The sequence below is a fragment of the Harpia harpyja genome, chromosome 12 (genome assembly GCF_026419915.1).
Source record: "Harpia harpyja isolate bHarHar1 chromosome 12, bHarHar1 primary haplotype, whole genome shotgun sequence".
In the NCBI taxonomy this organism is placed as follows: Eukaryota; Metazoa; Chordata; class Aves; order Accipitriformes; family Accipitridae; genus Harpia; species Harpia harpyja.
In genome coordinates this window covers 3,020,999-3,047,179 of record NC_068951.1, presented here as the reverse complement: position 1 = coordinate 3,047,179, position 26,181 = coordinate 3,020,999, and the positions used below count along the sequence as shown (strand labels likewise).

At 35.4% G+C, this 26,181-nt stretch overlaps 1 protein-coding gene across 4 annotated transcripts in view; it reads left to right on the top strand.

Annotated features, from left to right (window-relative positions):
- The window catches only part of USP32 (ubiquitin specific peptidase 32), an 81,384-nt gene extending 55,203 nt beyond the window's left edge, over positions 1-26,181 (top strand). For 2 of the 4 annotated variants that reach the window (XM_052802949.1, XM_052802952.1), the window contains 22 exons: positions 884-1,076; positions 2,279-2,454; positions 3,209-3,349; positions 6,629-6,788; positions 9,083-9,237; positions 9,908-9,989; positions 11,701-11,775; positions 12,391-12,529; positions 12,814-12,919; positions 13,574-13,747; positions 14,281-14,455; positions 15,106-15,257; positions 16,007-16,118; positions 16,676-16,887; positions 18,308-18,492; positions 19,076-19,162; positions 20,041-20,161; positions 20,819-21,010; positions 21,612-21,903; positions 22,370-22,803; positions 23,156-23,248; positions 23,781-26,181. In XM_052802949.1, the coding sequence (XP_052658909.1) occupies positions 884-1,076; positions 2,279-2,454; positions 3,209-3,349; positions 6,629-6,788; positions 9,083-9,237; positions 9,908-9,989; positions 11,701-11,775; positions 12,391-12,529; positions 12,814-12,919; positions 13,574-13,747; positions 14,281-14,455; positions 15,106-15,257; positions 16,007-16,118; positions 16,676-16,887; positions 18,308-18,492; positions 19,076-19,162; positions 20,041-20,161; positions 20,819-21,010; positions 21,612-21,903; positions 22,370-22,803; positions 23,156-23,248; positions 23,781-23,954 (3,630 nt within the window). In that variant the 3' untranslated portion in view covers positions 23,955-26,181. The remainder of the gene's footprint in view (positions 1-883; positions 1,077-2,278; positions 2,455-3,208; positions 3,350-6,628; positions 6,789-9,082; positions 9,238-9,907; positions 9,990-11,700; positions 11,776-12,390; positions 12,530-12,813; positions 12,920-13,573; positions 13,748-14,280; positions 14,456-15,105; positions 15,258-16,006; positions 16,119-16,675; positions 16,888-18,307; positions 18,493-19,075; positions 19,163-20,040; positions 20,162-20,818; positions 21,011-21,611; positions 21,904-22,369; positions 22,804-23,155; positions 23,249-23,780) is intronic. The other 2 variants (XM_052802951.1, XM_052802950.1) reach the window with 2 other exon arrangements.

Here is a 26,181-nt window from a genome sequence, read left to right as displayed (position 1 = left end):
GAGCAAAGAGAACGCTCAGAATTTCTGTGAAACTCTATAAATGATTACTGTAATTCCAACATACATTTTAGTCTTATTTTATACTTTTAGCGTTACTGCACAGTTTTGTTATTTGACAAAATATTATGTTTAGTGATGTCATAAATAGGGGACAACATAAACCAGGAAACATCCCTTTTTCAGTGTTGTTTGATGTTCATTGCATGGATTTTCTTTTTTCCTCTCTAAGGCTCAGCTAATTCCCTTTTTCTTCTGTTTTCTCATTTGTTGTCATTTCTTGTTGTGACTGGTGCTGTAAATTGGGTAGGATTCTTCTTACATTTATCTGTACTGGGCAGGCAAGTTATGCTTTTGGGGGGATGCACATTTTTTCTCCACCTTTATCGTGCCTAAGTGTGAGCCAGATTGCCTTTGCAATGCTGTTTCTCCAAAGCAAACAAAGGAACTTTGTTTCAAAACAAAGTTAGGGTAGACTAAAACGTTGCAGGTTTGAGGAAAGAATGTTTTTTTGTTCTTGTGCTTGCTGTTCTCATTTAACCATATGAAATTCAACAAGGACAAATCTTAAACTATTTAGAGCCTGTAATTATAGCTGTCTGAAATGTTGTCTTTTTATGTATCTAGTTAGAGAAAATAATTCCAGCATTTCACAATTTTAATATTGTGCAGAAGAGTTTATTCAATTGGTTTAACAATTTTGGCTGTTTGTTTCTGCAGATTTTTCATCAGTAGATGTAGAAAGTATTCTTTCTTATTCTGTAAAGCTCGCTGTGATATGCAAAAGTGGTCATGTAGCTGTGAATTTTGGTGATTGGTTTGGCTGATGCTAAACGTCTTTGAAACTGGCTTATAATTAACTTTTCTACTTGCCTACCAATTTTAGGATGCAAACCCTGTTGTGATAGAGCCTTCATCTGTCTTGAGTGGAGGTAAGAATTCACTCGTAGCTGCTGCAGCCAATACTTCAGAGCAGGGAGAAGACAAAATGGGAGGTCTTAATTACTTCAGTGCAACAGAAGAAAAGTTTTCAGATAATATTTCTACTGCATCAGAAGCCTCAGAGACTACTAGCAGCAGTAAGCATAACACCTTATTTCCTTGGAGGTTTAATGTAGAACACGTTTTGAGAAAACTACATACTGCATGGATTCCTCCAGGCAAAAAGATAACACAGTTTAGATTACAGAAGTGGCCTATGTATGGACTTAGGTGAATTACTAGGATTTTTTAGTCTGTGGTGGATAAACAAGAAGCAGTCTTGTTTAAACAGCAATTCATCATTAATGCTATGATTAGTTTCCAGAATTGTTTTCAAGATAGTTTTTGTCCTGTCATTTATTTTCTGAGTGGATTTTCTTTTCCCCTCCTCTTCCCATTAAGTTGTTTCTAGTGATACCTAGTTGGTGTTGTACTATGTCTTGCAATGGGATGACCTCAGATACTATAAAGGGGAAAGAAGCAGAAAAGAAAATTAGGAAAAGCGTATTTACAGTTTTACAGGGCATGTGATCTAAATGAGTTTGTGCAGATTCTAGGAGCCACCTTTGTGAAAGAAGATTTTAGTGATGATTTTCAGTCAGTTCTTGTGAGAATTTGAGATGTTGGGTTTTTTCTTATGAGACAGCTGAATCTTGCATCTAGTATTTTAAAATCTGTATCTTAAAATTGTAACTTCAGTTTAAAGTAGATAAATTACTGTGATCATTTTTGGGGTGAGGGTTGGGGGAGATAGAGGAAGGGCAGGAAGGTGGACAAGTTTTAGGTTAAAGGTTCTTTCTTTGTCTCTTTTTTTTAACTTGAAATTTAGATTTAATGTTTTGTATAACCAAAGGAGGTTCTACAGGAATAAAAACATTAGCCTTTTCAAGGAGGAAAGAATAAAAATAAGGCATTATTGCATATATATTCAGTTTTGTATATAAGATTTTCAGGAGTTTGATATTCAAACATCCAGACAACAAGCAAATGCTAAACACATTTGCTCATGCAAACTTAGTTAGGCTGTTTTCAAACCAGTATCCATGTAAGTATCTGCTTTGGTATTTGGATCTCATATATCCACTTCTTTGCCTTTTCTGAGAGTAATAGTGTATTTGTCACTGTAGTTTGGAAGAGTTGCATGTTTTACTGAAGTATGAAGTATAACAAACTTCTTCAACAACCTTTTTTAAAAGCAAACAAAACAAGGATACAAGAGTTTAATTCATTCATTTATGGCTTATGGAGTCGTGAACTAAAATAGAGATTCCCCCCCCCCCCCCCTTGTATTCTGTTACAGATGCTTTTTACCCTGGCACACCAGGGACTGATGTATGTTTTGCTAGGCAGCATAATACTTCGGACAATAATAACCAGTGTTTCCTTGGAACCAATGGGAATACTTTGCTACAGCTTAATCCTCAGAAACCAGGAGCTATTGATAACCAACCCCTAGTAACACAAGAACCAGTGAAGGTAAATGCATCTGAGTCATGTGAATATAGGAAAAGTATTTTTAGTGTACTTTTATCACAGCTTTTTATGTGTTTTTTTTTTCAGCTAGTGGCTTAATTCTAAATGAACACTGCTTTGTCCTATAACAAAATTTGGGTTTCTTACTCTTACTTTAAGAGGAAAAAATTGTGTTCAATTTCTGAGGCTACTATTGAGTGTTTTGTGAGAAGAGAAATATTCATAATGTTCTTAAACAAAACTTAAAAATGAAAAAGGCATTTATGAAAACACAACTTTCAGCATTAAATGTAAAATATTTTAATAATTAAACACTTCAGTGTTTTCAATCTGAATTTAACAGTTTATTGCTGTTGCATAAAACCAGAAAATAATTAACTAAACAGTAAAACAAAACTGACAGTTTTTCCAGTATTCAGGGAAACAAATAGCAAAACACAGACCAGCACCATCAATGATGAGCACAGATTGGATTTCTCTATGCAGTATCTGCGGTTGTTGGAGTAGGTGACATAAGAGGGAAACGTATTATGAATTTTATACTGGACAGCCTTTTAAAGAATATTAAATAGTGAAACTTGAGCATTATTTATTGTTACATTTAAATACCATCTTTCAGTGTGAAAAGCAGTTGCTAATTGCTACTTAAAAGTTTTTTAATAATTAAAAAGTGTTCTGTGTTCATGAACTAAAATTGTTGTAGCTGTATACTTTTTTTTTCCACTTGAGATTTGACAAAATCTCTTTTTGTTTAAAGGCTGCATCATTAACAATGGAGGGTGGAAGATTAAAACGATCTCCCCAATTGATTGAAGGAAAGGACTACATAATGGTACCAGAACCAGTTTGGAGAGCACTTTACCATTGGTATGGTGCAAATCTGTCCTTGCCCAGGCCGGTAAGTTCTGATTATAGACACTGTTTACTTGCCATAACCACCGAGATAATATGAACAACCTAATGTGTCCAAGCTTCTGCCAGTTGCACAAGGTAATCTTTTATGGTCATCTCCCACTTCGTCCAAAACGGATAGTCTAAATGAAAAGTCTTGAAGACCAAGCTGGGAAAAAGCAGTCTCAGAAACAGACATGGATAGAAAGTTGTGGATATTTACCAGGAGGTTTGCAGCATAATCCCCAGGAGGTAGTGCAACAGGGCAGAAATGCTGCTCAACTGATCATGATGACTAAAGCAGACAAAAGTAAACCTGAGATCAGTTTAAAAGACTTGGCATTAAAACACTCATCTTTAAAAGCTAAGATAAATTTTCAGCTGGTCTGCAGAACCAATAAAATCAAAACTGGGACACCTGTAGCTTTGAAAATGCATTTCTTCTCTCACAATTTAATGAAGTGGGGGGAAGGACACTGTCCTTCAAGTTCACTGTCATAGAGGACATAATATGCAAGATTTAGTGAAGATCTAAAAAACAGATAGCAGTAGGTGATCCTAGTGAAGAAAACAGGCAAAGGCTATTCTTTGTCAAAATGGTTGCTCAGAAGCACTTCTGAGCTGTAGCTGCAAGCTGCAGGAGTAGGTATTCCTAAAAAGAATTTGCATATGAGCACATCAGCTTTTGGGTACTGCACAGACTGGTGAAGTTGTTCAGCTTCTCATCAAAGGTTTTTCAATAAAGCATTTATCATAAGCAATTTCTCAAGAAATAGATGCTAAAATTGAGTTGACATCTACTGTCTAAGGCTGCATCAGCATGATTCTGGTTAACCATGTTCAATGCTAAAAGCAAAGACCAGTAATCTCACCTGATACACCCATCCAGTTAGGCCCTTCTTGTTTTAATTCCTCAGTGTTAATTTTTGTTGCAGGTATTATGTATTGTGGCCATGTGAATACTGTTATTTTGAGCAGATCATATATTCAAAATAAGTATTTCTTTTGTGTCATTCTTCTTCTAGTATTAAGATAATTGCCTTTATTTTTTCTAACAAGTAACCAAAAATCTTACTGGGGAGGCAAGTGATGATCATTCTCATTCTTCAGCACAGAATCAGTAACGCTCCTCCAAACTTACGGAATACTCATTTGTCAGCAAATAATTCATATGCAGTTAATTTTCACATATCTTACATTGGACTGTAAGCAGAAGAATCAATGAATCAGAATAAAATTGTGAAATAGTTTTACAAACAATTAACATAAGTGTTTCCATTGTGTAATAAAAAAATGTATTTACAATTCGGTAATACTGCATTTTTATATCAACAATTATTTAATTGCCTGTAGTCACTTAAAGCCTTGTAATAAAATGAACTAATTAATAACAGCCTATCAAAGATAAGGTGGTATTTGTACTTGTTTGCATAAAATTTTTGTTTAGAAAAAAGAAAAAAAACCTTGAAGGACTGAAATTGACTTCTTGTAAGTAACACTAGTATTTTCTATATTAAAGCTATAATATCTTTAATTGAAAATTAATTTGGGTCACAATGCAGAATGTATTGCCGAATATAATTTTCAAATGTGAAAGTGCTATATATTAAATGGAATTGACTAAGTGGACTAATAATTGGTCTGTGTAATCCCAATGAGAGATTTTTTTGGTTGCAGTTAAAACAGCAACGGTATTTCTGAAAGAGAAGCAGTAATTATATAGCAATAGCCATTGTTGAATCATATAATTTACTCACAATTTATTGAGCTATCTCTCTGTTTCTCTGTGTGTAATATTGGAAAACGATTAACAGGTCATAATTATTTGGAGCTATAGCTGGCATACCTTGAATTACTGATATTGAATTTATAAAAAAGTAGGCTGATGTTAGAGGCAAGAAAAAAATGAATTTGGTCTATTCACTTAGAAACATCGGAAACTTTCTTCAATTTCTGCTGAGTATATTTATTCCATATAGTGGTTGGTTTACTCTGTGTCAGGTGGTCTCTTATAGGAGCTACACTTAAAAAAAGGAAGCGAGGGGATTTTTTTGATGGCAGCAATAGAGATTAGGTGTTTGGTGCCACAAATACTCAGTGTCACAAATGGGAGAGAATTAGCTGTATGATTTTTGACGATTTGGTCTGTTAGCCATAGTACTGGCAATTATTTTACAGTGAAAAATCACTGGCTTCTGTTACCTTCCTCCCACCCATTCACCATGGAAACAAACACCTTTCATGATCCAGAAAAGGCCACATCTCTTTATGCATAAACTATTGTGCTTGAGATTTTTGTGATAGGTTCATTAGAAAAGAGACTTCTATTCAGAATGAGACAATTTTAGTTGGGGTATCCTGTCTGAAAAAATATATAAATAATATATGTATAAACTGTAGCTTTTGAGCCCATAATTAAGGAATATTTTGGCACTTAGTTATCTGAACACTTGAATTTTTGAAGACCATTCAATTACTTGCAGCCATGTATACAGGCACTTACAGTCCCTTTCCCATCCCGCAGTAGGGACTATTATGTTGTTTCTTTCCAGAAAATCCCTATTGTTTTTGTTGTAACTGAAGTTTAATACTTTAGTGCATTATATTGCTTCTCACAACTTAAGCTGAGTGTTTTCTTCTGCTTCACATGGTCACAAAACTAGTAAACATTCCTGCCATTTATGTATGTCTACGTTTGGGTGGATCTAGATAGCAAAATCTTTGTAGAAATGGTGACTGAAAAGCTGCAAGTGGTGTTCTGGGGTAACTTCAGCTTTTTCTGTCAACATACTAAAATGCAACAAAAGTAAGTTTCAGTCTGTTTTTACAATATGAAGGTTGTAATTCAATCCTATAGTTCAAAAAGTTCAGAACAAATGTCTTATTGGGCAGGTTTGAGTTTCTTCAACAGTTGTGAAACTTCTGTATTGAAGTATACACTGAGTAGAATTAATGAGGTTCATTGTAGATTCACATACATTTCAGGAATTATAAAAATGTTCGTTCCATGGTGTTGTACAGGAAGCTATGCTCCACTAAATAAGGTGTTTGCTTTTGACAGTCTGCAACTAGTAAGCTTCAAAAAAGGCTTAGAAATCAGTAAATTGTTATTCCTGTGGATATTTGCCTAAGACCCCATAAGGAGTTCAGAAGATTTCTCGTCTCCTAGTGAAACATAGTTTATTTTTTTAACCATCTGCTTTAATCATTACTGCCTGTTCCTATTGGGATTTCCTACACGTTTGGAACAGCAGTCTCTAAAATGTGTTTTCAACGTCTTTACTAGGTGATCAAAAACAGCAAAACAAATGTGCCTGAACTAGAGTTATTTCCTCGCTACCTGCTCTTCCTGAGACAGCAACCTGCCACTCGAACGCAGCAGTCAAACATCTGGGTGAATATGGGTATGATGAGCCTGAGAATGTTTCCTCAGCATTTACCTAGAGGTAACTTAAGAATGCAGCAAGAATACAAGTGCGCAGTTTCTAAGAAAGCGAGACCCACAGCTGTAGAAGCTTGCTGCCACTGTGCTTGTACACCAGCTAATCAACTGTAAGGCACAATCAGCATTTGGTAAAGATTTAAAGGCTTTCCTCCTGTCTTCTCTTGAAAGGAAGAGGCATGAGGGAGCATTTTCAGTGAAGTCAGTTAAGTCGCGTAGTTACTGCAAAGAGATTGGTGAGTTGAAAGTGAGAAATGAGCACTGCATAAACTAAACAGCTAAGAAGGGCGGATCTGATTATTCCTGTTGGTAGTTATTTTTGTAGCCATAGAATAGATGCATCTGTGCATTGGGGTGTGTATCTGATAGTACAGTGGTGTAATAAATGAAATCACTGTTCAGCCAGCTGGTTCTGAGTTACTTGGGCAGCTAGGCTTTAATGTCCAGAATTATTTAATACTCTTTAGAAATAGATTGAAATAATGGAATATTAAGACTATTATTTGATGCTGTTCGGAAAGACAATTCAGTAGGAAGCATAAACATACAACTAGAATATATATGCCATAATTGTGGTGGGTAATGCTCACCAAAAGATTGTAAAAATAATGGGCTATAAGAATAATCTTTAGATTGCAGCTTCACATTTCATCTGAAAAGTGTTGCAGGATTTGTTTTCAGTTACCAGTTTGTATGCACAGTTGCATACATGCGTTGCACAATAGGTTTGAAGAAATACCTGATGTTCGCATGCATGTGCGTTTGGATACACACAGATATACATACGCATCCACAGTAATATATGTCCAGAAATGGGCTCACCTGACTACCGAAGATTAAATCTTTTAGCCTTGTTAGTGTTAGCTTGTGTTTAAAAATCTCATGCAGATGCTCAATTTTTCACTGCTTTGGTAGAATCTAAAACTTAACGTGTAGATAGCGGCTGCCTGCTTGATCAAGTTCCGCTACAGAAACTGCCTGCTACCCAAATTCATTTTTCCTACTTGACCTAATAAAATGGAAACTGCTTTGTTTGGACATCCTAAAATGCCCAAATTCAAATGAAGAGAATCTTCTGATGTGCCAAATTTGATCTTGATTTGGAATTATTTTGCTCTGCACTAATTTATTTGTCCAATCATTTATTAATCTTTTTGAGTTTTCAAATATGCTTTCTTGCTGTAATCTTACAACTAATCCTCTGATCCCTAGTCTCAAAAAATGCTTTTTTGTTTTCTTCCCCAAAAATGAGTACTTTGCTTGGTATACTGAAGCAAAACTGATGCTTTGCTGACTTACAAGATGATTACAGTATAGTTTTACTCTCTTGGCAAATTGCATGTAATATTGCATCTTTTCATACGGTACTATTTATTTTATTTTAATCTTTTGACAGTGAAAGTAGAACAATGTCACTTCTCTGGTTACTTAAGTAATGCAGTTGCCCAGTTGGGTTTGGCTGTATAATAAAAGCTTTTCATGAATATGTTACAGACCTGTCTCTGTGAGGAGTGGGGAACTTCCTAAGGTTAAACTAAAGCAGCGCAAAAAATAAAGCATGTAAAGTTGGTCTCATCTCTTGTGCAAATGCGTTGTTTAAAGATGAGCTGATATTACAGAAAAGAGCAACAATCTCGACTGGTGGAATTAATTTGTGTTGCAAATATGAGAATGCTGAGAAATTCTGGTGAAAATCCTAGGTGTCTTCACAGAATGTGTGCTGAGGAATTCAGTTATAAAGAATACTTTTATTGTGAAACTGCCAAGCTGATTTCATCTTCACAGATTAGCATTTATCTCCATAGAAGAGCTGAAGCAAAGTCATGCTACTTCCAAGAACAGTCAGACTGATTTGTTTGACCTTATTTTTTACTTCGAGTGTTCTCTCAAAAAGAAAATTCTCATGAAATTTTGAATTCCTTTATTTTGAAAATTACCATTGTCTCTGATACTCTGTCTTCAAGAGAAAAAAAGAATAGTCCAGTGTTTGAAAAGTTCTTTTAAATTATTTATTTCCTATGAGAATCTTAGGGGAGCAATTTTCTAATAGGTTTTGGTAAGAAGGGAGGTAAATTTATCTGTTTTGTGATAGCAAGTTTGTTGTCCCAAAGAGTTAGTAACAACTAGCTTTCAGTCTAACTCATTATTTTATCCATAAACAAAAACAGTAGAACTGTGTACTTCTTTTTCACAAAAGTACTTATAGTATATGCAGTGTATAAGTTTATTGATCTGATTTCAGTTGGCCTGTGGGTATATACATTATCTTTTGCTCTCTTCTTATGATTGTGAATCCAGGGAATGTACCTTCACCGAATGCTCCTTTAAAAAGAGTGTTGGCTTACACCGGCTGCTTTAGTCGTATGCAAACAATTAAAGAGATACATGAATATCTCTCCCAGAGGCTACGTATAAAAGAAGAAGATATGCGCCTCTGGTTATACAATAGTGAGGTAATGTTGGTCTTTTTTCTTTTTTTTTTTTTTTTTAATCAGCTATTGGATATTGTATATCTTACTATTTTCTAGAAACTATTAAATACACATGCACAGAAAAAAAATAAAATAGAGGATGTAAGTTTCCTTTGCAGTTTAACCACCCAGGTTGGAAAACTCTTGCCACTTGCTTTCTAGAGTTTTCTGTGCACTGCAAGCAGTGAAATTTAGATTTTGGTGTTAACGACCCAGAAAACTTATCTTGATAAACATTTAATTATCCTGTGATGTATTTAAAAATTGGCAATTGGTTGACCTCTTACAAGGCTTGATGAAGTTTCATAGAAACTGTTTTAAATGGAAATAAAAATATAGTCTTTCATTGACATGCCATCCAGAATCTTTTCCAAATGTGTATGTGAACAAATCACAATGAACAAGCAGAATGTATTCCTCCAAATCATTAAGTGCATGTAATTCTCTCATTCTAAAGAAATACCACATAAAATTAAAGCATTGAACTAGATGCTTCTGGAGATTAGTGAACTACTGTATTTAATTAACATAGGTAGGAAACTGGTGCTCTCATTTTTGTGAGTTTTAATTTCATTGCTTCGAGATTAAAATATCCTCGGAGAATTTTAAATCTAGAAGCAATAACTGTATGAAGTATTTTTTTCTCCTGCAGAACTATCTTACTTTGCTGGATGATGAAGATCACAGACTGGAGTATCTTAAAATCCAAGATGAGCAGCATTTAGTAATAGAAGGTATAAAAAGGGCTTATAATTTGTTTACACACCAAAAATGAATAGTTTTATATGAGTATAGGTATGGTTAATACATTGCGTGTAGTACCCATTTCTGTAATTGCCCAAACTACACAAATATATAGGCCTACTGCCCAAATATTTTATTTTTTGGAAATGTTTTGAGAAGGAAGAGTATGTGTAAATAGATGTCTGTCTCTATATGTGCATGTATTGAAAGAAATACAGGAAGAAATACCAAAGCTTCAAATAATCCACCGCCCCTACAGTAATAACTGAAATACCAGAGATTTAACAAGAGCGGGGTGAGGCATCTGAGGCTTTTTCGTTATCTGGGGGTTTTTTTCACTAATTTTACAAGAGTTTAGGTTACAATATTTGCATGAACATATTCTTACTGACAAAGCAAAAGGTGAAGAAAAGCACATGCTTCAGTCAATGTCAGGTTCATTTCTAATATTTTCATTACAAGCTGCTTTTATTTTCACATCTGGAGAGAACCTAACACATTTGGACTTGACTGCTTGGCTGACTCTTGTGGTGGTGGAAAGGTGTCATAAATAGTCTCAACCTTTCTTGTTTCAATTTATGTCTATTGTGTCTCATCCTCCTGCCATATGCTACTGCGCTAGGTAGTGCTATCAGTCACAAATATGTTAAGCCTTTGTCAAAGGTATCAGGGTGCACAGATCAGCTGAGTTTTCAACTAGTTTGACCTTTTTGGCTAATTTTTTAATAGGAGAAACAGAAGTGTACATAGTTAATCCACTTTGCTGTTGTCCTTACATCACAAAGGCTATATAGGAGTCTGGGTCTTGCATTGGTTCTATACAAGTTTCACTTAGCGTAGCTTTGTATTACACCTTAGGTTGGTGTGCTAGATGGACTCATCCTTTTTGCCACTTGGCTCAGCTCATATTTGATCAATCTAAAATTGGCAGAGTGGCTGATGCAGTTCATTGTGTATCTGCGTTAATCACTAGACACAAGAGAAGAAATGGGAATTTATACGTAGGGAGTGGGGCTGCACCTTGCCGTATCAGGTGAAACAGAACCCCGAGGCTGTAGTTCAATAAACAAACTGGCATTAAGTCAACACTGCAACTGAAAGAAGCAGTCTGCCCTTCCTCTGCCTTCACCGTGGACAACTACTTGACACCTATCCGAGGAACTGGCTGTGAGAAGTGATCTAGTGAAAAATAACTCCCTCTTTTCAGCTAGCTCAGTTCCTTAAGCCAGTTTGCTGTATGGCTTGTGTCAATGCAAGATAAATGCTTTTTTTTTTGTCCCGCTTGTATCTCAAAACACATGTAATTTGTCCCTATTTTGAAATACATTTGAATCTTTTGTTGGTTCGTAACAACAACAAATATTAGTGATCGCTCACGAAGCAAACAGATTTGTTCAAATCTGGGCGTCCTTATTAAGTATTAGAATAAGTACGGTAAAACTTCTTAACCAACAGGAAAGAAATCACAGAGCTGCTTTCTAAAGATGTTACTGGCATGGATGGAATGATGCCAGTATTAGAATGATTTCCAGTAATGTTTGGAAACACTGAAATGAAAACTAGCGAAAATAATAACTAAAAACAAGCAAATTTCTAATCTCAAATATTAGAAAATTTTAATTAAACCTCTTCAGCTGTATAAGCTCTCTGGAGTAAGTAACAACCAGTTTTAAAAGATCTTTATACCATATCTCTTTCTAGTTCGAAACAAAGACATGAGCTGGCCAGAAGAGATGTCTTTTATAGCAAACAGCAGTAAAATAGACAGACATAAAGGTAAGTGTTTCAGCACAGTAATTGAATTACGATGAGAAGCAAAATCCAAGAGGCTATATTATGTTGAAACAATCATTTTTAATATAAGTGCTCTTAACTTTGGAAGAGGTCTTTTATGCCTGTGCTGCTTTGCTTGTTCTTTCTGTTTTATTAAATTAGATGCTGGAAATGTGGGAGGGTTGGATGTATAGATAGATAAATTTGTAGATGTTCAGATGCAGCAGTAGCAAATGGTACATAGCAAATTCTGGATTTTGTGTTTATTATCTTGGATTTTTTTTTTTTTTTTAAGGTAAGGAATAGTAAAGATTTTAACAAATTAATCCAGAAATTTCAGTACCATAATTATTTACCTGAAAATAGTTTGTATGGATTGTACTGATGTCCATAGTGGATCAGATCCAACAAAATACCTCAATTTCTGTTAAGTAAAGTTGAGAGAGCAGATATTTTGGACAGGCTGGTCTTCTGTTGCATCTGCTAGCTGTAGTCTTGTAGTTGGGAGCAGGTTAAATTGAATTGGTTACTGTGAAAAGGTCATATTCTTAACTTCACTGATATATGACTGAGTTTTTCACATCTGCACAATTGGTATAATTGTTTTCTTTTTCTCAGTTCCTACTGAAAAGGGTGCTACTGGATTAAGCAATCTGGGTAACACATGTTTCATGAACTCCAGTATCCAGTGTGTCAGTAATACACAACCTCTAACACGGTATTTCATCTCAGGAAGACATCTTTATGAGCTTAACAGGTAATTTTCTATTTGAGACCATTGGCATTTTAGATGCTGTAACATTTCTTTAAAATGAGTTTCAGCTTTCAGGAGTAGATGGTATGAATAAATCCTTTTAAGTTCAGTGTTATCAACCATCAGCTATAGAGCAGATACTAGATTAGATACGTGAAAGTATAACCTTTTTTGTTTCTGAGAGAGTTAAAACAGTTCAGCAAGAACCCTTTGCACGTCCTTGTTTATCCCCATGCTTGAATTTTGTTTAAATTTTAGTATGGTATTAATTACTTTATGATTCCTAGGACAAATCCAATAGGAATGAAAGGACACATGGCCAAGTGCTATGGGGATTTGGTTCAGGAGTTGTGGAGTGGAACTCAGAAGAATATAGCACCATTAAAGCTACGGGTGAGTCTGTAATGTGTGTTATTTAAAGGTAGAAAGCCAGAATTTCTTTGAATAGCAGAAATCTTTTAATGCACTTTTTCCTGATGTAACCTGTATTGTAATGGTTCTGGGACTCAAATCAGTATCTCCCCTAGAGAAAGGGAAGGAAACTTGGACATATATTTTCATGTGTTAGAAGCTGGCTGTGAAGCCAATGACCATATCCCAGGCAGTCAGTCATCACGTATGTTACTCCAAACTGGTCACAGAATTTGCTTTCTTGCCTGTAAGGAACGTAGGGGAGGTGTTCAGGAAGGGGCTGTGCAGGGGCAAGATGCACATCTGGAGAAAGCCAGGGTTCATCAGTCCTGGTGCTCAGGACTTGAGCAGCTTTCTGTGGAATATAATCACGGTTCAGTGGTTGTAAGGTCAGAGGACTTACCTGATATGGATCAGAGGTTGTAGTGTAAGATGTGGCTTTTATAGCCCTTGTTAGGGACAAAAGATTATGTATTTGCCTGTAAATGGTCTTGTTCTGAAAGTATAGGGGGTTACCTTAACTCTTGGCAATTGAATTTTTGCTCTTTGACAGCATGCATCTTGTCTACAATATTTTGATTTACTGTTACAACCTTTGCTACGTTATGTTTAATAACTTTCTGGCTTTTTTTATAGTGGACAATAGCAAAATATGCTCCAAGATTTAATGGCTTTCAACAGCAAGACTCACAGGAGCTTCTGGCTTTTCTTTTGGATGGTCTTCATGAGGATTTGAACAGAGTGCATGATAAGCCATATGTTGAACTGAAAGACAGTGATGGTCGACCAGACTGGGAAGTAGCAGCAGAGGTATGGGTTAAAATTTTTGGGTTTGGGGTTTGTTTGTTTGCTGGGTTTTTTTCCCTGTAGTACTAAGCTGCTAAGTTGTTGATGAGGCTTCTGTGACAGTACTCTTTCAGGACTGTACCGTCTTTTGGAGCTTGTTAGATCTGTGATTTAAGGAGTCAATTTCACCTTTGAGCTGAAAATGAGTTTTAAGTGTTATAATAAAGGTATAATGATGAGACTTCACAATCATTTTGAACAGCTCCTCAGAATTATGGAGTGTCAAAATATTTCAAGATATCTGATGATCCTTTCAGAAGTACTTTAAATGATATCATACCTTGATTATTGTGTTAATTGAAATAACTTTTCTTCACTTGTGTTGAAACTAAATACTTCCTTTTTATTAGAAATTAGTAAACCACTTCTATGGAAATAATTTGCCTTCCGTAGGCCAATGAAACTTTGGAGGTCTTACAGCATATCCTACTTCCTGTAGTTCAAGCAAGTAGGCTTCAGCTTCTAACTTTGTATTGGTTTTTTGTACTTCATTTTAGGCCTGGGAGAACCATCTGAGAAGAAACAGATCCATTGTCGTAGATCTATTTCATGGGCAGCTGAAGTCACAAGTAAAATGTAAAACTTGTGGACATATAAGTGTTAGATTTGACCCTTTTAATTTTTTATCCTTGCCTTTGCCAATGGATAGCTACATGCACCTAGAAATTACAGGTGAGTAGTAGTGTTTAACTCCCTATAAACTTGTCATTGCTAAAATAAAAATTGTATATGTAGAACAGCTGTAAAACGTCCAAATTATGTTTGTGTTAGTACTTACACTTAAAAATAGTATAACTATTTTAATATAATAGAGTACAAGAATTTTCGATGGAATACAGTTAAACTAAAATAAAACCTTTAAAAACAGAGGATAGATGGCCCATTTTCAGTCTTGACTGAAGGACTTAATAGAGAAACATTTAAACTGGAGATTGAGAACTTTCCTTCAGTTCACTGTGTTGTGGAGGTTTTCCTAAATCTGCCCGGAGTGAAAAAGAAGGGCTAGGGGGAGTTTACAACCAAAAAATACTTTATGGGTCACGAACTATACTATGAAGAACCCATGTATTCTTGGAAAAGAGACAAAAGGAAATATGATAAAAAAATGAAACAAATTTTGAAACCATTTTCTATTGCCTATGCAGCAGGAGATTTTCTGACATTTCAAATGCAGACCTTGAAAATTGGTAAAAAAAATTAAATAAATCATATCTTCAAGTAAGGAAAAAAAATACTTTCTAATAAGTAAGTAGCTGTAATGTATTATTCTCATTAAAACTTTCCTGGTTTGCTGACCAGTGTGTTTCTTTTCCCCTTTAAAGTAATTAAATTAGATGGTACTACTCCTGTTCGATATGGCCTGAGATTGAACATGGATGAAAAGTATACAGGTTTGAAAAAACAGTTAAGTGAACTCTGTGGGCTAAAACCAGAACAGATTCTACTTGCAGAAGTGCATAGCTCCAATATAAAGGTAAGAAGAAAAAGAGTTCTTCATTGCTGCAACATATTTTTGGTATTTTTGTTTGTTATTTGTGTACAGCAGTATAGTTCTTCATTCTTTTTGACATAAAGCTTTGGCTACAAGAACTGTGAAATAATTTAACTGAACATGTGATAAAAAAGTCAGCTTAGTTGTATCTCTGTATGAATTTTTATTTCACTCTTAAACTGTAATTTGGCTTGCTTTAAATAGATTTAAAATCAAGGTAAACTGAACCAAAATAAACCACTTGTAAACAAAGTTAATAGTGATGTAGAAGCTTGCAGAAGTTTAGTTGAATTGATTAGTAATGATATTTTTAGGAAAAAAAGGATAAAATCATCTTGAGGTAATAAATCTCAAGTTAGAGTGCTTTGATGAGTTTAAACACTGTCAAGACATTGGAAGCATAAGTAATGACTGGCTTTAGTGTGCATGTATCTATGTGTATATATATAATATTTTTTTGCTGTCATTGAATAGGATTAAAACTGCTTGAAACTAGGTGCTCTCAGTGTCTTTAGAGTACCATTAATAACTCTCTCACGTCTTGCCACAGAGATCTGCAAAGGGGTGTGCTTGTTGGCTCCCTTTTTACCTTCTAGAAAGGTGTAAGAAAGCAGATGGCAGGGGGGAGATGAGCTGATAGATACACTTTTTTCAGAAAGACAAAACATGTTCGGAGTCACAGATAGAAGTATATACATGTCTGACTAACTCGCTGCTGTTTTTTACTGAAGAACTTTCCTCAAGACAACCAGAAAGTCCGGTTATCAGTGAGTGGGTTTTTGTGTGCATTTGAAATACCAATTCCAGGATCCCCTACATCAGCATCAAGTCCTGTGCAGACAGGTAAAAGGAAACATATTTATTTTCCTGTTCATTTAAAATGCACAGTGCTTAGGTATTGGAGATATTCAAAAGAAAACCGTACTTTTTAGTAATAAGTAAACGGTGAGGATTAAAGAAAAGACAAATAAGTTAGAGTTCTTATCCACAGAGAAGCTGTGAGCAGTCTCACTATCTACTGGTGGTCTGTGATCCTTTTTAGAATCATACCCAGGATAGCAGTCTGAAGATCGCTATATACTTAGTTTAGTTAAAGACACAAGAAACATGCAAAATATTTTATTACTTGTGGATTGGCTCTAAGGCAGGACATATAAATAATTGGAAGCCTGATTTTGTTGTTTGTGGTTTCATCTATGGGTTTTAAACACCTCTGTTATTCTTTGCTCTTGCATGCTCTGATTTTGCAAAGTTGTAGGCAAATAAAAGGTTTGATGTTGGTCTTAAGGAGAGTAGAAGATATTTCATTAAATGCACTGAACAGAATGGGAAGGATAGAAAAATCTTGTGATCAGTTCTGGTTACTGTAGATAACTGAGAATGTAATTGTCTATCTACAGATGTCTCAACTGGGCCATCGGCTAATGGAGCACCCAACATAATGATGAATGGGGACCTTCCAAAACCAGCCCTAATTCCAAATGGAATGCCAAATACTGTAGTGCCATGTGGAACAGAACGTAACCTTGCCAACTGGACTCTCAATGGTCATGTGCCCTTGCTTTCTGATAGTCCATGTACAGGGTATATAATTGCAGTCCACAGAAAAATGGTTAGTAGATTTTGTATTTGTTATAAATTGTTCATGTAACACACTTTGAAAGAAAGTCAGTGAGGCTTTTTTTAATGTCCATATGATAAATTAATCTTTATTTCTTAAGAACAGGGAGCATGAATATATTTCCCTCTTAAGTGAGCGCCAAGTTCTACAGAAACACAACTCTTGTAAATTTAAATTGTAATGTCTAATGTTGGTGTATTTTTCTTTCCCTAGTACTGGCATGCTTCCCAGTTCTTTAATGCTGAGATGCATACTTGGGCGTTTGCTAACTCCCTGATTAAATGTTCCAGGTTCTTTGAGCAGAAAAAAATCTAATTAGAGGAGCTACTAGAAATGCATTTCTTTCCCATTATGTGGAAAAGCCTTACATCTTATATGGAAACAGAGTGAAGATTTATAGTACATTCCTGGGTCGTTCTGTTAGCATTACTACACTTTGTAAGCGCATCTGTAGTTAAGTTGAACTCTAAATGTCAGAGCCGGATGACTGAACACCTCAAATAGCCACGCGTTCTGCGTGTGCTGTGTCCAAACTTTAGAGTCTGTTGATATTTAGAGCCTGGTGGATATGGGCCAGGAGACCATTTAACTTTCCTCTTTACTGTGTGTTTGTATGAGGGATTTTTGCTCTATTCTCTCAAGAAGTGGCGGCTAACCACTGTTATCACTGTTATCTTGATTCAGATTTTGCAGAATCTCTTAGGTGATTGGTATAATGCTTTTGAGCCATTACAAGCGGCTAGTTATACAGCTTAAAAACCAGTAAAAGTTGTTTGTGGAAGCTATTCCAGGAATCCATGCTTGTCATTGTCAAGAATCTTATCAATGGAAAGGTTTAATGGTATAAAACTTATGCAAGGTAGTAACCATTTGCTGTACCTTAGCGTCGTTAAGTCTGCATGTTAAATGGAAGATGTAGCATGAAGGTTAGTTTGTCTGCTTGGAAGAAGTTGTGTACAACTCTGTAGTGCTCCTTTAGACGTAAAGGTTCTTGTTTTCTAGCAAACGTGAGCTTGCCTAGTGTAGAGGTCATTTTAGGATAGGTATTAGCATCATTAGGTGTGTGGCTGCATTACAATTTTACCATGTGGTGGGAAAAGTAAGAAATATGCATCATATGAAATATAAAATATTGTACATCATTGAAACAGATTTATGTTGATGTGCTCTAATGCCTAAATAACATTGCGATATTATCATAAAATACAAAACGGTTTTCAAGTCAGTGATCAAAATTTACAGTATTTAATATCGGAAAAAATTGCTGAAATAGAGTACTTTTAATAGAATTAATGGTTTATTTTAATTACCAAAGCCTGAAATAAGTAACAAGGTCAACATCCTAGTAATTACGGTGACGTGAGTTAATGCGTACTTATATCTGAATCATTCTTTTATTTCACATATGCAGATGCGGACAGAATTATATTTTCTTTCATCTCAGAAGAATCGTCCCAGTCTCTTTGGAATGCCGCTAATTGTTCCTTGTACAGTTCACACACGGAAGAAGGACCTGTATGATGCAGTGTGGATTCAGGTTTCCAGGCTTGCTAGTCCTCTCCCGCCTCAGGAAGCTAGTAATCATGCACAAGACTGGTGAGTTTGGCATCTCAGTCTTTGGCTTGAATTACGTAATACAGTGGCTTAGACTTGCTTACGAGGTTTAAGACTATCTTCATCAGTTTTGACTTCTCCTAATACCTCTGTTGAATGAACATATGCTTTTTAATGTATAATTAAGCTTTAAATGTCAACAACTTTAGGAACAATTGTGTACGCTTTCACCCCAAATGCTTTCTGCCTGCAGGTTCCATTTAGTGGGTTATTTTTGTAAGACGTTATTTTGAAGTCCTGCAATTTAATAATGGCAATGATTAAAAATAACTTCTAATCCGTTTTAATACAGTTAAATGTAGTATACCTTCTAGCTGCACTTAAAGGTTGGCTTTACACAAATTGGTTGATCTGTTCCCTTCCAATGGTTGATAATTAATTATATCTGACAAATTTAGATGATGAAAAGGCAGGTCTTGTTTTAATAACTTAATCTAATCAAAATTATAATTTTGACGGGGGATGGGTGTGCGTTGTTTTTAAAGTAAACATGGCAAGCATAGTGAAGGAAGGTAATTGGCAGTCTGAGTGCTCATGTTTCGTGTTGCGTTCTCTTCTGTTTCAGTGATGACAGCATGGGGTATCAGTATCCATTCACCCTAAGGGTAGTTCAGAAGGATGGAAATTCTTGTGCTTGGTGTCCATGGTACAGGTAAACTGTCCTTTTTAATTTAAGGAAGGGAATCACTGTAGCAGAAAGGTAATTTGTGGTAATGAGTTTGTGATATGTTTCAGACTTCAGAGGCAATACCAAACAATAAGAATCTAGAATCTAATTTAACCAAAATTTTCACATGGCAGACTTTCGCTGTAGTATAGCTTTTATGACTTGGAGAGTTGAAAGCTCTGCTGACACAGAAATTTTAAATTAGGAGACAGACATGAGATTACCAAAAACCTCTTAACTCCTTACAATATTCTGTGTGCACGTGTATATATATATGCAGGTGCATATGTGTACATATTTGGATGATTTGGGGGGGGTTTCATACAAAACCAAACTTTTAGGTGTAAATCATCTACCCTCACTAGTTCCTGTGCCATTTGAAGAGTAAGAACGAAAATGGACAATAAGAAATTCACCCTGGAAGCATGCTTGGAATTCTCCCTAAACAAAGACATGCTAACGAGAATTCCAGACCTTTGCTGGAAGGTATTCAGACCATACACTCATTTAAAAAAAGGTCTGTTAGAGCTAGATAAATAAAGTACATGAGCTATCGTGTTGTAAAATACTTCTGGAGACAGAGCATTGTAGTTTTTTGGTGTTGTAGGTAGGCTTGGTCAGCATTATATGCAGGTAGATGGCTGAGCTTACCCAATAGCTTCAATTTCTCTGTTAAAGTTTGTAGTAAAATACCAAACTGACACTGATTATTGTTATATAAAAATGCCTCTCTCACACTGAAGGCAAGGCCTGAAACTTTGGGGGTGCATATGTTACAAAATATGGAGCAGAATTGGAGTGTGAAGTAATGTAAAACTTAGTTAGTGGACAGTTTACTTACCACGTCTAACTTTTTCATTTAGATTTTGCCGTGGCTGTAAAATTGAGTGCACAGAAGATAGAGCTTGTGTTGGGAATGCTTACATTGCTGTAGACTGGGATCCAACAGCACTCCATCTGCGCTACCAGACATCACAAGAACGGGTAAAATTTCAACGCAACCCCTTTGTTGTTTGTTAATAGCTCTGAAGCACAACCCATTTCACTGATTTTTATTCATTTTTTAAATTTATTTTATTTGATGCTTCTTTTGTACACTTTCTGTTAAAGTCTTGAACAGTACATTCTGGATAAATTAATGTCTTAATATTAGACCTCTTATGTGACCATAACGTGGAAGGGAGGCTTTTAAGAAACCACAGCAGTGTATTTTCTGTCTGTTGTGAGTTGCTTTTGATCTAGCCTCCACAATATATTACAAAATATTTTCATTTGATAAATTTTTGAAGCGCACCAGTGCTTACATGTGAGTAAACCTAATTCCTCATTGAGTCAACGGAATGTATCTAAAGGTAAGCCTATAGCTGAGTTAATCTAGAATAGCTGTTTGAACTTGTGAGTTGAATCTATAAACTTGTGCTTTATGGATAATTTTGTAAGCAGAACCCAAGAATAAGGACAGTGCATTATTTGTACTGCCTCTTCATAATTGAAATAAAATTTCTGCTAAAACTTAGTGCATCTATTTATCTTTAATCCTAAATAACTGTATGATGTTATTTGTATGATACTGTGAATAGAGCCTTCCTCTGAGCAGTTTGCATATGTTTCCAAGTCAGATACAGCTTTATCTCGCTTTAGATTGTAGAAGAACATGAAAGTGTTGAACAAAGCCGACGAGCTCAAGCAGAGCCCATCAATCTGGATAGTTGTCTTAGAGCCTTCACCAGTGAGGAAGAACTGGGGGAGGATGAGATGTACTACTGTTCCAAATGCAAGACCCATTGTTTGGCCACCAAAAAGCTGGATCTTTGGAGACTTCCCCCTATTTTGGTATGATCTTGTGTAATTTTCCTCTACAGCAACAATACCAAAGTACATTGATCACAAATTTGAATTGCTAGGTATGTCTCCTTGTTCTGAATAAGACTTGCTTTTGTTCACAGTCTGAGGAGGGGCATTGGCTTAGTTTGCTTCATGCATTTCTGTAATGCAGGCAAATAAAACAAACCTCAAATCCTTTTGAATCTTTCTAGCTGATACGTTGCAGGAAATGGTGGTGGTTTGCATTCAGTGTCATCTGTTCTGACATAGAATTCGAATTTAGGCGGTCTTTCTGGTAACATGATCTTTTGTCTGGTTGTGTAAAATGTGCATTTGTCGCTTTTCAAATTTGGTTGTATTAATTCAAAACACACAGTGCTGATCACTGAATTGAAGCAACCTTTTCCATCATTTTCCCATGAAAATATTAGTTCCATATCTTGCCACCTTGATCCCAGAATCCAAATTGTCACATTACAGCATTGTTACTGTTTCATAGTAACATATGACAAAATGTGTAAGTTTCAGGAAAAATTATTTTTAAACAGTGAAATTACTCACTGTGATGTAATTGTCCTCCTTTAATTTTCTCTAACATGTTTCTCCTTAGATCATTCACCTGAAAAGATTTCAGTTCGTAAATGGCCGCTGGATAAAATCTCAGAAAATTGTTAAATTTCCCAGAGAAAATTTTGACCCCAGTGCCTTTTTGGTACAAAGGGATCCAAGTAATTTTCAAAGAAAGCAGCTAACGCTCCAGGTTGACAGCCTTCCTGAACCACGGAATCTCCAAGGGGAGTCTAGAAAAATAGATCTGCAGATCACTTATACTCCAGGAGAAGGGGAGATAATGAACAGAAGTCCATCCTCCCTTAACACTACTGTCTTGAATAATATCAAAGGTGGGTAATAATTAGGGAAAATTCCAGTCAATACTGATATTTGGAGGGGAAAAAAAAATAATTTATATTATGAACAAAATCTGAATGGTTTTTGGCCAAAGTACTGCATTTATTTTGAAACATTCATTTCTGTTATTGTTTGCCCTGGAAAGCTTAGTGAAGCTTTACCATAAAAAAAAAAAAAAAGAAAAAGAAAAAAGAAAAAAATTACTCAGTAACAGCAGATATTGGCACTGACTGCTTGTGTAAGTGGGCTGGATTAAGAGTGAGGAATGTGTTCATGCATAAAAGAGTTAAATTTCAGTTATAGGTGTATGTATGTGTGTGCGCAAAGATAGTTTTATGTACTACTCATTAGTTGCAGTGAAACAGTGTTTTTTAATGTTTGGTTATTAAAAAAAAATTTTTTTTTAAAAGTCTACACCATGTGTTTACTGATCTTAGTACTCCACGTTTTCTGTTTTAGCATCTCCATCTTTGGGGAGGAAAAGTGGAACCAGCTGTCCTTCAAGTAAAAATAGTAGCCCAAATAGTAGCCCAAGGACTTTAGGAAGAGGTAAAGGGCGTCTGCGGCTACCACAACTGGGTAAAAACAAACTGTCAAGTAGCAAAGAAAATTTGGATGCAAGTAAAGAGAACGGTACTGACCAGGAACAGAGGTTTACTTCTGATCACAGTGATGCTCTTACTAGAGGGCAGATTTTGGGTGGTAGCCAGAGTGAACTATATACTGCTCAGGACAATGAGATGACTCTAGCCAACGGATACATCTGCGAGCAGAATGCATATAGTAATGGCAGTATCAATGGTCAAATTGATAACCACAGCGAGGATGATATTACAGATGACCAAAGAGAAGAAGTATGTGTTAACCCAATTTACAATCTATATGCAATTTCGGTAAGTTGACTTTTTTTATGCAAGTAAACTATCTTTGTGTGGCGTTGTTTTGTCTAAATGCATTTACTCTGTTGTTTTCATTACAGAAAGTAGGGATCTATTGAGAAGGAGAACAAAGTAGAGCCATTGTCAGAAAAATAAATTTGCCGTAAAACTGAGTACAGCTGAAAAGTAGATCTCTGCATAATATTTTTTCTGCTTGAGTATGTAAGCTTAGTCCGCTCCAGATGCGTAGATTGTCATGAACCATTGCCACTCGCTTAAAGATCATGAATTTGTGAATCATTTATTCTGTGAATTCTGAGTTACGGATGTTTGATCCAGAATTTATTTTCTTCTTCATTTTCTTCAGTGCCATTCAGGAATTATGGGAGGGGGTCATTATGTCACTTATGCCAAAAACCCGAACAACAAGTGGTACTGCTACAATGACAGTAGCTGTAAGGTAAATTATTTATTTTTGTAGCAAATAATTTTCATCTTCCTTACCTAGAGCCAAAGAAATTTACATTTGGTCAGAACTGTCCTTTGAAATCATGAGCATCTCAAAAGTTTAATCAGAAAAATATTAAAATTGTTAACTGAAATTGTACATGAGATTTTTTCAAGTTAACATCTGTTCATCAGCTGCTACCATGGTTAAGGAAAGATGCTTATTTTGTACACAGATGGAAAAATTACTAAAAATGGAAGTCTAAGAATATTTCTTCATGACGCTAGCAGTTTTATATTCAATTACTGAATAACTAAGTTCCGACATTTCTAAGTATTTGCATTTATCACTCTAAAATTTGTCATACTTTTCAAGTAAATAATGGAGCCTGATAACCATAATAATGGAGACAGAAAATGTGATTCTTCTTGTAAACAACCAGTTAAAAATACTGTTTCTAGGGCAATTGTGTATATTTTAAGTTCAGTGACAGTAATGCAATTGTCCCATTGCATGTTTCAGACCATGTTTTTCTCTTTCTCAGGAATTGCATCCCGATGAAATCGACACCGACTCTGCCTACATTCTTTTCTATGAGCAGCAGGGGGTAGACTATGCACAATTTCTGCCAAAGATAGACGGCAAAAAGATGGCAGACACAAGCAGCATGGATGAAGATTTTGAGTCAGATTATAAGAAGTACTGTGTTTTACAGTAAGCAGATGATCTTCCGTGGACTGTTTTGAGAATGTGAGGGATAACATCCTGAAACTTACATTTGGCAAAAATGTTATTGAAGCAGATAACCTAAGTGTAGTTATTGTACCCTGTGATCTGAAAGCACAAAAAGAAAACCCTAATTAAATAGCAGTTAATATAAAGATAGTATTGTTTTGTTCTGTTATCTCACTACATGCTCTAAACATTTCTGATGTTAGACATCAGGCTGATACTGCCATTGGCCTTTAAATAAAAAGGTTTGAGAAAGCCTACTAGGACCAAATAAGAGCTAAATTAAATAGTCCAAATAAGAGCTAAACAAAGTAGTGTAGAGTTTACCAACTGTTCTAACAAACCCCTAAGGCTCTCTTTAGGTTTAAGATAATGGGGAAAAAAAAATTGTAGTGTTGTCTTTGGACAACATGATATTGCTACCTCCTTTTTCCTGCAGTTTTATTGCATTTTATTGGCAAAACAGGGAAAGCAAGAGAATGAAAAGTGCACAAACTTAAGGAATTATCATCAAGAGTACGAGAAGTTTCCAGTTTTGCCACCACTAATGTGTGTCAGTTGCTTTCTTTCTGTATGTTGGGAGCACAACCAAATCATAATTTGAGAAGAGATTAATTTCTACACTTGAATGGTTTATTATAATTGTGTTTTCTCCATGTGTTGGCTGTGCAGATCAACATGTTTCAGGAATGGCTTTTCTGCCTGAAGAGTGCTATCTCAAACTTCTGAGATGCCTCAAGAAGGAACTTCAGGTTGGAGAGAGTAGTTGTGATTACACGCATGGTGTCTTAAAATGTGCACATTGCACAAAATATTCCCAGCTTTTGGAAGGAAAGATGCTTGAGCTTATGTTTCATGACTGGTGTTGCTTTTAAATTTGCACTTTTAAAAATTCGTATAATTAAATTCAAAAACATAGTTTGTTTTTGTTGTTGTAAGGGCTCTGGAGTGAATGGCTGTGAATTATCCACTGTGTATTTCAAACAAATAAGAAGCTGTGGCTGTCAGGTAGCTATCGTAGCATTCATGGATGGATTTTTTTTTTTTTTTATTGGTTTCATAATTTAATGGGTTTCTCTTTTTTCAAAATTTGGTTGCCTTTTCAAATTTTCTTTTTTTGCAACAGGTTATGCATATACTTGCAATTAATCCAGAATTGCTTTCCATGCCCTTGCAACATGCTCTTTAAAGTCAACGGGCTTATTGCACGAAGGAAAGCGTGACAAAGTCTTAGCAGAGACTGGAATAAAGGTGATTATTTTTTGAGTAGGCATTTCTTGAAACATTTTCAGTGTTAAATTGTTTGCCTATCTGAATGAAGATAAAAGTTTCACTCTTTTGGCCTTTTGTTCTTCAGCTGAGTCTAAGAAGCTTACTAATTTTGTCATATGTCATCTTCCAAATTCTTTAGATTTTGTATCTTCACTAACAAAATTGATACTTACATGGTTGATCTCTGAAATAAATGTTTGGATTCATTTTACTGTGTTTTACAAGAATGCCAAATCTATCAGTAAGCTTATAATCTCCAGAAGGATCTGAGTTTTATCCATTTAAGAAATTATGTCAGCTGATCTTGCTGTCTTTACTCAGGCAAAAACCTCCCTGCCTTTGTTGGAGGTTGTGCCTCTTTGAGGACAGCAGATCAGTTCCAAAATAAGTATTGTCTTACTCGTAAAGTGTTGCTCCCTATCCTATATGGTCTTTTATCTTTAAAGTGGTCTAAACATTGAGACTGAAGAAAAGCAAACATGGCTTGTGAATTTCTAGGTTAGAAGCTTTTTCAATACCCATTTGTCTACTCCTCCCTCCGCAAACTCCATGAAAAGTGAAAGATTTTCAACTGAATTATGTTAAAATGTTTTATTTAAGCAGGTAGCACAATCTACTAATGTTATTTGATCTTCTGTGTTTGTTACATTGGTTGTAATTAATTTTTTAAATTAAATTAATTCATGAATTAGTAGTAAATTTATTAAGTTAACTATTAACTACATTCACTTTGTAAATTATTGTATAAAACTTATTGACAATGCACTGACTTTAGAAAGATGTTAATGTACATAAATACCTTGTAAATAAAATAGTGTTGATGTACTGGAATATGAGCTGTATTAAAAAAAGGTATCGGTAATTGTATATGGAGTGAACCTGTTTATCTGTAACTATATTATTCAAACAAATTAAATACTGTGGATGCAGATGAAGTGTCA